The 12,367-nt window shown below is 37.3% G+C and overlaps 3 protein-coding genes across 5 annotated transcripts; 1 reads left to right on the top strand and 2 right to left on the bottom strand.

Moving 5' to 3' along the window:
* Positions 1 to 3,377: 3,377 nt before the first annotated feature.
* zmat5 (zinc finger, matrin-type 5) lies at positions 3,378 to 6,278 on the bottom strand. The gene is made up of 6 exons (XM_078271458.1): positions 6,133 to 6,278; positions 4,932 to 5,115; positions 4,558 to 4,620; positions 4,370 to 4,450; positions 3,819 to 3,927; positions 3,378 to 3,711 (listed from the first exon to the last, which is right to left on the bottom strand). The coding sequence occupies exons 2-6, from the start codon at positions 5,056 to 5,058 to the stop codon at positions 3,564 to 3,566; spliced, it is 528 nt and encodes a 175-aa protein (XP_078127584.1). The 5' UTR covers positions 5,059 to 5,115; positions 6,133 to 6,278; the 3' UTR covers positions 3,378 to 3,563.
* Positions 6,279 to 6,282: 4 nt separating this feature from the next.
* Positions 6,283 to 6,954, top strand: uqcr10 (ubiquinol-cytochrome c reductase, complex III subunit X). The gene is made up of 2 exons (XM_078271459.1): positions 6,283 to 6,452; positions 6,628 to 6,954. The coding sequence occupies exons 1-2, from the start codon at positions 6,312 to 6,314 to the stop codon at positions 6,676 to 6,678; spliced, it is 192 nt and encodes a 63-aa protein (XP_078127585.1). The 5' UTR covers positions 6,283 to 6,311; the 3' UTR covers positions 6,679 to 6,954.
* Positions 6,955 to 8,888: 1,934 nt separating this feature from the next.
* On the bottom strand, positions 8,889 to 11,179 carry gal3st1b (galactose-3-O-sulfotransferase 1b). 3 transcript variants are annotated; one of them, XM_078271246.1, is made up of 4 exons: positions 11,032 to 11,119; positions 10,149 to 10,288; positions 10,017 to 10,068; positions 8,889 to 9,824 (listed from the first exon to the last, which is right to left on the bottom strand). In XM_078271246.1, exons 2-4 carry the CDS (start codon positions 10,268 to 10,270, stop codon positions 8,925 to 8,927), a joined length of 1,074 nt encoding a protein of 357 aa, XP_078127372.1. In that variant the 5' UTR covers positions 10,271 to 10,288; positions 11,032 to 11,119; the 3' UTR covers positions 8,889 to 8,924. The 3 variants fall into 3 exon arrangements, with proteins under 3 accessions (XP_078127372.1, XP_078127373.1, XP_078127371.1); XM_078271247.1 differs by having other exon boundaries at positions 8,889 to 10,068; positions 11,117 to 11,179; XM_078271245.1 differs by having other exon boundaries at positions 8,889 to 10,068.
* Positions 11,180 to 12,367: the final 1,188 nt, after the last annotated feature.

Below are 12,367 nucleotides of genomic sequence, written 5' to 3'. Positions count from 1 at the left end.
GAATTTGCCTTGGTGATTGGTACATACATAAACAAACAGACATATTAAACATATCATATCAATCATATACTCACAGTCTGCCAGCGATAACATGCCAAATGCTGCATATTTCAAATCTGTGCATCTAGGCACCAAAATGAGTCATAATGTGTCACACTGAAAGACAATTGATTTGCTGTATGGCCTGAGCTACCTGCTGTGATTAAAGTCAACCACGACAAGTTTAGACAACAAAATTAATTGTAATATTTATAGCAAATAAGAATGAAGGATATTCAGTTCACATGTTGCATGTACATTAAACAAGAAATATATGTGTGTTCTATGTGTTTACATTTTGAAATATGGTCTATGTATTCAAATAATTATGCAATTTGTAAAGTAATCATTGCAAAACAAAATCTCAGTATTTGACATTTTTCTGTAAATGTCGATTTTTGTGGACATGCAGACAATATCAAAATGCTAAATACTTTGAAGTATGCTGTGAACAATAATTTAACATATCATGAAAAATGTTTTCTGGCTTTTACATGGACCACCAAAACAACATATTGTTTAAAGTATAACATGGTTATATTTTCTTACTTGGAAAAGTGATACATCGAATCTATGTGATTTTATTATAAATGTAATCTTAATGTTTTGTATAAAACAAATAATGCCAAAAAAAATATCAGGTTACTGATATAATTTCCAGGTTGACTGGCCATTCAGAAACAAGTTATTGTGTGTATTAAGGTCAAGCACTTACATTAACGTTTCTGATTTGTTAAGATTTCTTTTTTAGAATGTTTTCTTTAACACTTCAAGCAGTTTAGCATTTAAAAACAGTTTTCTTTAAACATTTGTCAAATTTGACAAGTTTTACAAAATGATGTATATTTTTTTCTTGCTCTTTTTATCTTAAAGTTTATCAAAGCTATATCGCAAGAGAAAATGTATTAAACAGCGAATATCATTCTGGCAATAAAAGATATTTGATCTTGTATATAGTAGCTGTTTATGTATGAACTACTTATATGACATCACATTACCTCTTCCTGTGAACCTATCATGTAAGGTATGGGTTTCTGTTAATAGTTATTGTGCCAAATCTTGTCTTTAGACATATAAGCAATTATTGTGTCCTATCCTGTATACTACAGTGCTTTAATGAGCAGATTTATGTACACTCTGTTGACGGATTGTCTTAATTGTTATTAATTGGATTTTGTAGATGTCTTCTGTTCTGTGCTTTTGTCATTTGGAGTACAAACAGCGCTCTCATGCATTGACTTAGAGTAACTTTAGAAAGACCTCTGGAAAGAAGGAAAATCAAAACAAAGTCAAAGTTTTGACAAAAATGAATCTGATGCTAAATGTAGTTTTGAACTGAAATGACTAATCAGTAATTCAAGTGATGTATTATCTGTATCTCTCCCCTGTAAAAGTCAGTTTAACTTTCTAGTTAATATTTGTATCATCCTGCTGTGTGACATTACTAGTAATTGTAATGTCTAGATCGAGAATATCCAGCGCTGTTTTATTTCTGTAACTGTTACGGCACATGTAGAGGTTACTGCATCAATTATACACTAATGTAAGTGGTGGCTATAGATGCATGTCCAATAAAAACTAAGGCTTTAAAAAGGAGCTTGCTGTTTGTTTTTCTGTTTACAAATGTGACATTGGTTGCATATTAAAGCTGGATATGACAAATCTCAAAAAAGGAACATTTACTGTGTACACTTAAACAACATAGTTGATACGAACAACAAGTAGAGCAAATAATAATAAAACAGAAGAGCAGATCTGGGTGGGATGCTCTTTTAGGGTAAACACAACACAATTTTGAATTCATTCCTCATTCAACACTTTGGACTCACAGTCAGGATCTGATGGTGTGACGGCCCTGATGGTGCCACATCAGGCATGTTAAATGTGCATTAACAGAGCACAGCACACAGCCTGCACAGAAGGAAAAAAGCATTTCCCTGTAGCCATATAGTGCATAGTGCACTTCATGTAGTAGCATGGACACAAGCAACAGAGCGTTGGAATACAGAGCTTTAGGGGAAAATAACATGCACACGCAATTACTGTAGTTGTAAGGGCTAACAGGAGTAGTGAGCACAGCAGCGATGGACATGAAGTAGTTTAAATGTGAGAAGATTAGATCCAGGATAAGGACGTGTAGTGTCATTTTCTTTAATATACAGAACACACCTATATATATATATGAGGATCTAGTGATAAAGCTACAAGCTCACAACTTATATATGACTGAAAAATGAGTTATTGAACTTCCCATTTTTATAGCCTTTATTTAAAGGTGCCTTATGGTGCCAAAGCCACTGTGTGTATTCCTGAGGTCTAACAAACGTGTGCATTTCCTTCCACATTTAAAATTTGGAAAACTGATTTTTTTATTAGCTTAATAAAATCATTTATTGTTTACATACATGTCTGCTTTTCCGTTGCTATCCATCTTCTTCACTGTCTTTATTATTTGTTGCTGTGTTACTGTCACTGTCAATAAGCAATATAGCCTGAAACCAAGGCTGGCCGTGCATGGATCCTTGTGTGTGTGGACGATACAAATGTTGATCCATAGTGCTAGAGTGGTCCAAAACACCACAGGGCACCTTTAAGTACGTAAGTAGGTAGGTTAAGTCCCATAAGAAGTCAGAGACGTATTCTGATCAAGGTGGCAGAATAAGAGTTAGACAAAATGATACAAAACAGAAACTCATACCAATTTAAGGAGGATTCTGCTGTAACCACTGCATTAAGTAATTAGGCTATACAGTATACATCTCAGCAAAACCCCAGTTATGAGGAATAACCTTATTGTGGACCTTTAAAAGGCCAATGACAATTACATTAATCAGAAATCCAGATCTGCATGAGGTTCTTTGGCAAGTGTTTTAACAAACGTTCTAACTATGAAAACCTTCATTATGAAATGTAATCCAGATCATTAGTTTGCCATCTTTACTATTTATGAAGTAAAACTGTTGTTTTTTTTAGCTGGCTGGGTTAGAAATAAAATACAGTCAGATCAGTGATTACCTTGGTGACAATGCAGAGGATTAAAATTAAGCAAATTATTATTTCCATCTGCTCAGCAATCCTCTGTTTCATTCAGGACTACATTATACTAAATGTAACTCCTTAGAGGAGTCTTACGATTAAGTCACTCTACTTCAGGTTAGTGCAGCAATCAACAACAAACTGCCAACATGTCAATTATAAGGGTTATTATGCACTGCATGTGTGTTTTATGTAAATATAACCACTTACTCATTTTAAATTAGCTTCTTTTTACTGTTAATTGTATTCTTAAACAAGTAGCATGTAATAAATAAATAGTTCTTCTAAATTAAACAAACATGACCTATTCTGTGGTTTTTTATTCTTCTTTTAAAAAATTGGCAACAAACCGCTTTTAGAATCAACTGGAAACCTCATTAAACCTTCAAATATGTGACACAATCTCTTAATATGCAATCTGTACCATTCCTCCTTCAATTAATGTCCCATATCCACTTAACAGTGATGTGAACCACAAAGTGAGTATCTCAACCCCATTCTGTGTTCACTTTGACTTTCCACCCGCCTGGGGGAGGAGGTAGAAGAGAGGGTGGAAGGTCAGGGATGGAGAGGAGCTGTTGAGGTATGTCACTTTCTTCTTGGCCCTCTTCGCTGTCTTGCTTATCTTTTGAATCTCTGCAGATATAAATAATGAAACAGTTGAAATCTAAATCAACAGGAATAACCATTAGCAATGCTAACCACGTATGAATAGGTGTTAAAACAAAAATTAAAGTGCATACCCTTCGATATTGAGGGCAGTTCGCTTTTTTTCCCTTCTGGAGAGCCACTCTTCTATACTTCGCCCAGGTATCATTCTGTCTACAGAGTCCTCTCTGCGCTGTCTTTCATCTGAAAGAAATAACATCTTACTCCTGTCAACATATCACACTTATGTACACAGTCATCTGGGCAAAATGCACTTGACAATTTGTACTTGTAAACTATTATTATTATTATTATTAATAGTATATTTTTTAGGGGAATTTATGAGAAAGGGCTAACCGGTGTGCTTGCCTTTTTAGTAAGTACATTTTTGTTTTAAACCCACCTTCTGCAGCATTACATTTGAGCTATTAACAATCTGGACTGTGTTGATCATGTGTGACAACTGTGAGTGCAATGTTGAATGTTCACCTTATTATTAAAGAATCTTTTAGATAATACTATTTATATTTGCAAATTACATGTGTCTTAAATGTGTGGAATATTGCTTTGGGCGACTGTGATTTATTAATTTAAAAAGTGCTCAATCATGTGGTAGACACAGCACTATCCTTTGGTTACAGCTTACCTTCCACCTGTCGTTTTAAGTTAAACAGTTCCTCTTCAGACATGTGAGAAAACCTGCAGTTAGGGCCAAAATCACAAATTCCTAAAAAAGAAGAAGAAAAAGCCAGGGAATTTTTTTATTTATTATAACAAGGTACTTAATAGAATTTCCTGGTTAGTTAAAAAAATCTATGGTTAAACTGTTGTTACCTTTTTGGAGAAACTTCCTGCAGGGTTTCTTTGTTTGCTCATCACACAGAATGGCTGAAAAGTCTGTAAAAAAAATTATAGTGTTGTCTATGGTTGTTTCACTTGTTTGTATAATCTTCCATCATAAAGTAAACAGTTGGGCAGCCAAAATGGCATAATGAAATGTAAGCGTGCTTAATTCTCATAATCTCATAAATAGGTTTAAGACTTAGCATTTTAAACAGTAAATTGTAATAGGAATTGTATAGGATCACTGTCTAAAACAAACACATATACATATACACTAAACATCATATATAGTGAAAACATAGCATGTCATTTGATTTTCATTGCAACCACATCTCAAAGGTCCAAGGACCAAATGCAAGTCTCACCTCTAAAAGAGTCATACCAGGCCTTTTTAGCTCTGTGATGCTGAACACCATTCAGATGTTTTTTCCTGTTATGCATATTGTCCTGAAAGGACCGGTCACAGTAGTCACAGTAGTATCGCTTCCCCATGGTGCAGGTTATGTGCTCAAAACAGCAAGATGTCACCTTTTAAATTGCTGACAAAGACTGTAAACAGAAATGAAACACATTTACATAACTACTCTGTCAAGACATGGTGAATAGCTGTGCCGAGTGCAATTGTTTCGGTATGAAAGTTTCTGATTCTGAGTGTTATGTTATGTATCATTATGCACTAGATGATTCAAAGCCAAGTTTCTAGCCAAACAGACAGTATGTGTACAATTATCAATTATGTTGTCGATTATTGTTCTGATTAATGGATTATTTGTTTAGTCTAAAAAAAATCGAAAATACAGATGACATGATGTTTGTTTTGTCTGCACAACAGTCTGAAACCCAAAGATGTTCAATTTCACAGTGATATACATTAGAACGGCCTCACATATAAAAATAGTATTACTTATCTGTTCATTTACTAATTGACTAGGCCCTATCTTTTCAGGACTGAAAAGCCACACAAAAAACAGTCAGAAGTACATAGCAGACCCAATTTACCCCTAATTATGGTCATAGTATGAATCTATTTTATCAATGCGAGTTTGTTTACATTTACATTAAGTAAGTATGGTCCCAATCGTTTGTTTGCTTTTGCATTTGTGATCACGTAGCCTACAGATTTGGCCTACCACGGAAAATGACTGGAGAATAACTGGAACCAGCCTAACATCTACAATAAAGAACACCAGCAATATCATAAACAAGGACAGGTGGTACAAGCAGCCTTCTTTTGCTGCCATCTACTGGTTCAGTATTGGAGGTGCCTTTATTTTGAATATGCATTGGTATGACTTCCTGTTCTACTGTGAGGACACAATCATTGTGAAGGCACAAAACTCTTTAATAATATACACACTGAGCATGTAGCAACGAACAGTTTGATGCTGGTACAAACACTTCCCCAGATAACACAACCAGCGAAGCAAACGTTAATATTCCTTAACATGTGTCCGTAGCGTTGTTAAAACTAGATGGTTAAGTAGCTTACATGCTGCTTATTATTAACGTTACATCAATACGTTTACTTAAAATCGCTGTGTGTTGTTGAATTTAAAGAGCACAAACCATTGGCGAAACAGTGCTGCCCTCCTCCGTGATGTTTGAAAGGCCCTATGTCACTTTAGCTAACTGGTGTAAAAAGAAAAAGGAAATCCACACTACTGTTATTGCTAACATCCGCTGCTCCTGGAGCGGAAGCGTTTTGTCCCAGCTTCCGTTCCTGCGCAATACGTCAATCCACCGACATGGCGCTGGCTAAGTCCGTCTACAATCTGCTCTTCAGGAGAACGTCCACTTTCGCTATAACCATCATGGTTGGAGCGGTCTTCTTTGAACGAGTATTTGACCAAGGTGGTGACGCGATCTTTGAGCAAATGAATCGCGGGGTAAGTGTGTCCTTTGGTGTTTTAGTGCTTGTTTTATCCTGACCTTGTAAGCAGAGGGCGAAGCAGTGCTAACGTTAGCTAAGCTAAGCTATCGAGCAAACGCGTCCTTTTACAACTTCACAACCTATCTGTGCATATGCAATATCTAACTTAACTAATATGTGATTTATTGTAGAAACTATGGAAACACATTAAACACAATTACGAGAACAAAGAGGAGGAATAGAAGGCCGCGGGGTTACCTAAAGGCTGAAGTGCAACTGTTGTCACACTTCCCTTATCCATTGTTCCTGGACTCGATACCTGAATCAAACATCAGTCAACATGGACAATGTGCTCAAAGTCATGCCTAGTGGGACCTGTGGGAGCTGATCCAGACCACCATGAAGAGGGAGCAATGGTTCCTGTTACCTCTTCCTCCACTTCCTGTTGTTATTTGTAAAGTCTTCGTTCTCCTCACAGATTGTAAATGGTTAAATTAAACTTGTTAATGTGGTAACAATCTTGTAATGTCTCAATTTATCATATCAGATATATTGACAGGCATGTGTCAAAGCATGTTTTTTAAATTAGTAACACTGTTATAGGCAAACTTTTAGGCACACCGCCAGTGACATTATGTCTTCTTAAAGTCTATCTTCATATACAAACTAATTGAGTTAATTGGTAAGAGGACATGGAAGGGTGTTTGCATAATGTTGTTATAGTTAAACTGATCATTTCCATTTTCTAACTGCAAGCTTTTTCAAAATATGCAATGATTTGTGTCCTTTCTGTAAGATAGCAGTTTGTATGGGTTTTGACAGTGTATCATTTCATGGATATACTTCCACGTGAGCTTGGTGTGTGGTAGTACTACATAAAAGAATGCAAATGTCACATTGTGCGGACAGAAGCCTGCATTTCAATGATATGTATTAATTTTACGAAGAGCATGATATTAACAAAATACATAGGCTGGCTGATTCAGAGTTATACCAGTAATCAGTATATGTTATCAATATACAAGCCCTTTTAAAGTAAATTATACTTCTCATGCACACAATACTGTAAACAAGGTCTCTCCAAACGGCTGCGGTGTGCCTGGTGTATTAGCTACAAGTACATACATAATACTTTTTAGCCCAAGGATGAGTTATATTTTCACTTTGCGGGGAAAGAGCATCTTTATTCTAAGATGGATTCTAAAGCGATGCCTTATGTGCCACAAATATTGTGATGAAAAGATAATTAAGTATTTAAATTATGGTGCTTGGATAGCTCAGTTGGTAGAGCAGGTGCCCGTATGTAGAGGTTTACTCCTCAACGCAGCAGTCCTGGGTTTGACTCTGGCCTGCAGCCCTTTGCTGCATGTCATTTCCCTCTCTCCCTTTCATTTCTTCAGCTGTCCTGTAAATAAAGGCCTAAAAATGCCCCAAAAATAATCTTTGAAGTAGTTCAATTAAACTTGACATAAAATGATAAAGCTCTTATTCAGATGAACCTGTATGTGTAACCTGTGGTGCTAAAGATCCAAAGTTATCAGTTATATGATATTGTATATTGGCCTGGTCAGCAAAAAGTAGTATGGTTTACAAACAGTAGCTGCCACCTACCAAAAATAATCATGTAACTGATAAATCATTTGCTTTTGCCTAAATTAAATCAAAATGTACGCACAGAAAATGATCTGCTGTTTATGCCATGTCAGACCATCGTTACTGTAAATGATGAAGCCATGTTATGTAAACAGTTATGGCAGGGTCAGGCAAGGCCAAGTATGCTTAGTAGCAGAGTGGATACTGCAAGGCCAAAACCATTCAAATTCATTGCATGCAACTGCACCTAAGCCTTAGGCCTCTAGGGGCACACTAGCATTGCTTGTACCACTGAATGATAAGAATTGCACTTCTAACATTAAAGCTATCACTGATTTCTCAGTGTTAGATCGATGCTACACCCTGGTTTGATTCCTGTGGAATCAACAAAAGAATAGCACCAGGACCCAGAAACATTTGTGCTTGCAGTGGACAATCACCCAAATAAGCTTTGACGATGAAACATAAATCTTACCAGGGAGGTGATCATCAACTGCAGAATTTTACTAATTTAGAGGCAACAACAATAAGGAGTCTTACTGTTCACACTTTAAGCCTGAACCTATTTTTAAAAGAGTGTAAACACTATTTTTATGTAGTGTACAACTAAATGAAGCAATTAAAGGCCAACGGATGATGAGTAAAAGTATCTTAGCTAACTGTGACCCATCTGAAGGCCTACTTGGGAGTGGTAAAAATTCCTAAATGTAAAGCATTCTATGCAGCCAAATGCGAATACAGATTCTAGGAGACAAAAACTGAACATTATGGATGCATCATTCAGAAGAAAAGTGAAAGATTTTCTAAAACAAGAGGAAAACAATTGTTTCAAATAGGCATCATTGTGTTGCAGGACAAATTGTTATATTGTAGTTGTAAATGTTTTTAATCCAAGTCAAATTATAAAAACAGAATTTTTTAACCAACCCCATAGTCTAGTAAGCCACAGGTTTACGCCCAGATCTGACAAATATTGTATTTCAGGCGTGAGCATTTTTTCACAAAGTGTCCTGAATGTTGGATGAACATTTTTCTTCATGTTGTACCCCAGGATGGAAGACTCTCCAACTGGCTGCCAGGGCAGGAAACGTCTGTCCTGAATCTTTTGGGCTTCAACCGCATCTCCATCCTCGACACAGATAGCTTTCATCGCAGCATTTCTTCTCCTCAGCTCATTTACCTCCTGTTTCATTCTTTCTCTCCCATAGGCCTCTACTCTGGCCCAGAAGGTAGCATTAAAGTGCTGATAGAGTCTCCAGTCAGCCCCGTTCCACTGTAAAGCTTTGGCTCTCAACTCAGGGGTCAGACGAAATACAGATGAGCTCCTGCGAGCATTGAGTTTAAAATACATGATGTCTTCCATAGTCCAACACAGTTTGTCCTTAAGCAGGATAAGAGACTCCTCAAAATACTCTGCTACGAGAACCAAATCAAAATGTTTTGATAAGTTATGAATATCCCTCATGACACGAGGATCATCAGCTTCCAGGTTGTTGTCAAAACCAAAGTCAAAAAAGAGCAGATTTTTCAGGTAGAATGAGTTAAAAGCCTGTGGGCTGTAGAAGGTCTGAGGACTGTTTAGAAACTCTGCCAGTTTGTTCTCTCCATTGATACTCCATGTGAGAGGAACTGCTCTGTGATAATAGTTGAAGGACGACTCAAAGAGATCCACTGGGTCACGTATGATGGTGATGTACACAGCATCTGGAGGCAGGAGCTTTGCTACTTCTTGATGGTCAAAGCGCATGTGGTTACACATAATGTTGAAACAGTCTCCAGGCCTGTAATCTTTCACCTGGGAGCACAGAAAAGGCGATGGGTAGAAGAAGTCATTACGCCCATCAGGTAAGGCAAATTTAAGCTTGTGTTTTTCTCCAAATCTAAAGAGGATGTTGAGTATGGTGCTACTGGCAGTTTTGTGGGTCTTCATAAACATGATGTCTACTCTGGGGGAGCACTCTTCTGTGCTTTGAGAAGGCATGCTCACATTTTCTTTCAATTTCGCTATGCTTAGAGGACACGTGTCTTGTTGGGAGCCCCTATAAACAAAATATATGGATAAGAAAACAGATCAACTGACTTTACTAAATAAAATAATGCTTTGCTTTTAAATCTTTACCTGATCTTGACTTCAGTTGGGTTCATCAAGCAGTACAGCACCAGCATTATGTTGGTCAATAAAACCCAGAGAATCAGTCTCCGTTTTAGTGTGCACTTATTTCCTTTGATGCCAGACATCATTAACACCCAAATGTGAACCTGGAAATGAAATTGGAGAGCATGTATATAGAGGAAAACATCACAGGGAAAATTCCAATAAGGCTTAGAAGTTTTGATACACATCTTGCTGGATTTTGCTGTGTAACTTTTGTGTTCTCTTACAACCAATGAGCACAACACTAAGCTCATAAACAGTTGAAACGCCCTGCAGCAATTCAATACACACAGGCCGACTAATTACCCCCTTATCTCACCTCATCCCTTAATACAGCAGAGCCCCCATGTATACACTATAAACATGTTTATGGTGCTTGCATTACCATCATAACAAAAAAAATGGAAGGAGTAAAGAGACACTTACATGAAAAACACAATTTAGGCACAAGCATCTTTAAGTGCTCATAGTAAAAAATGGCTAAATACTGTATCAAATAAGTGCTTCTACCAATGACACTTGACAGATGCCACCTGGGAAAGGTAAGTCCCTTTGCATACCAGCTCTGACTTCTTATCTTTAACACTGATACTTGTCTATGTAGTCCTTTTGTTACATTTGATGTCTCACAGAGCAGTTCTAGCACATGAGGAAAGACAACTTGATTAAAGGCTACACACATATGCAACATGTCTTAGCTTAAAATAACAATTCTGTAGACCCATTATCCTAAAAAATATTATTAAAAACTTCTTTTGATAATTAAAACAGCCTGAGTATAAATGACATTGTAAACCAAAGAAGGATACAACGTGTAGAAAACATGCAAGTAAAGAGCTTTACTTACCTGCAGATGAGAGCAATAGCAGTGTCGGGGTGAGGATCAAAGATGCAAGGTGAAAGAAAACCCTCTATTGTTCAGCATGCTGTACACAATCCCTGAAATCATATCCCATTGGCTGTGGGGACTGAAAGAAGTCCGATGTAAAGTCTCCTCCCACAGGGACTGAATTGGTTTGAAAAAGAGGCTATTGTTGAAAGCCACACCTCTGGGGCGACCACCTGGTAGAGTGTGTGCCCCATGTAGGCCGAGTCCTTTGTAGCGGCCCAGGTTGGAATCTGACCTGTGGCCCTTTGCTGCGTGTCATCTCCTCTCTCTCCTCCCTTTTCTGTCTGTCTACTATCACTATCTAATAAAATTAGAAAAGCCCAAAAAATTATCTTAAGAAAAGCCACACCTCTACAAAACATAATATGTAGAATTATTACTACATAACTGTACCAATGTTTATTTGCCATGATATTTCCCGTTAGTGCTTGTGTTTGGCAACATTTGACCATCGTAACCCCAGCAGTAGGTCCAGTCATAAGAACACTGCGTATAGAGTACTTTTGGTTTGTTGTTACATTCTTTTACTAAGCAAGATGACTGGGTGGTTGCATACATGTATAAAGACATGAGGTATTTACATACTGTAGTATTTATAAAGTGTGTGGCTAAATTATGTAGCTATCATTTGTGTACAGAACATGTAAAAATACCAATATGCAGGGTTTGAACTGAGAACATGTATTAAATTATGTATGATAGAGCCACACCAATACATATATAGTGTACTATACATCTTAGGCCGCAATAAAGTTGTCATAACTGTAATAAATAATAGCTGCATATAACATCTAGCTGGACAGAGAGTAACTCCAACAGGGTCTGCTTGGTCTCAACACAGCTGTTTTGTGTTGTGGGGCTGGCTGGCTGCTTTTCTTTAGTCTCCAGATACCTAGGACTCAGGTGCTGCCTCAGCTGCTGTTGACTTTGGCGGGGTAGAATTACCTCTGATTTTATAGGTCACACAGACTTGGCACAGGGAGCCCACTAGCTTCTGTGTCGCAATGGTCGTAGTTGTTGACACCATTGACTTTAGAGTAGGTCAGCGAGGAGAGCCAGATCTACATCACTACGAGAGAAGATCAGGGTTGCATCTATCCAGTCTAGTAAGGGCTGCCTACAATGGCAGAAACTGGAGTTTGTATAACATTAAGGCAGCAACAGATTGTCTTAAGATATTATGTCATATGTATATGTCATTATGTGTATCTTGAGTTTTCAAAGATCCTACCCCAATAACGAAGAAACTTATTATATATTTGCAACTCAGTGTTGTTTAAGTAAGTGTCTACCT

This window comes from Sander vitreus, chromosome 16 (assembly GCF_031162955.1).
Source record: "Sander vitreus isolate 19-12246 chromosome 16, sanVit1, whole genome shotgun sequence".
NCBI lineage: Eukaryota > Metazoa > Chordata > Actinopteri > Perciformes > Percidae > Sander > Sander vitreus.
This window is presented reverse-complemented; position numbering and strand designations above follow the sequence as displayed.

Bases quoted from the DNA above. Each gene is read 5' to 3' on its own strand.
- zmat5 (XM_078271458.1), bottom strand. From the start codon at position 5,058: ATGGGGAAGCGATACTACTGTGACTACTGTGACCGGTCCTTTCAGGAC. The intron at 4,621-4,931 runs GTGAGACTTGCA...TTTTTTTTACAG, and splicing joins CTGGTATGACTCTTTTAGAG to ACTTTTCAGCCATTCTGTGT. The intron at 3,928-4,369 runs GTAAGCTGTAAC...TATTTCTTTCAG, and splicing joins CTTAAAACGACAGGTGGAAG to ATGAAAGACAGCGCAGAGAG.
- uqcr10 (XM_078271459.1), top strand. From the start codon at position 6,312: ATGGCGCTGGCTAAGTCCGTCTACAATCTGCTCTTCAGGAGAACGTCC. The intron at 6,453-6,627 runs GTAAGTGTGTCC...GATTTATTGTAG, and splicing joins TTGAGCAAATGAATCGCGGG to AAACTATGGAAACACATTAA.
- gal3st1b (XM_078271247.1), bottom strand. From the start codon at position 11,140: ATGGGATATGATTTCAGGGATTGT. The intron at 10,289-11,116 runs GTACAGCATGCT...TTTCATTTCCAG, and splicing joins GATATGATTTCAGGGATTGT to GTTCACATTTGGGTGTTAAT. The intron at 10,069-10,148 runs GTAAAGATTTAA...TTTTGTTTATAG, and splicing joins CCAACTGAAGTCAAGATCAG to GGGCTCCCAACAAGACACGT.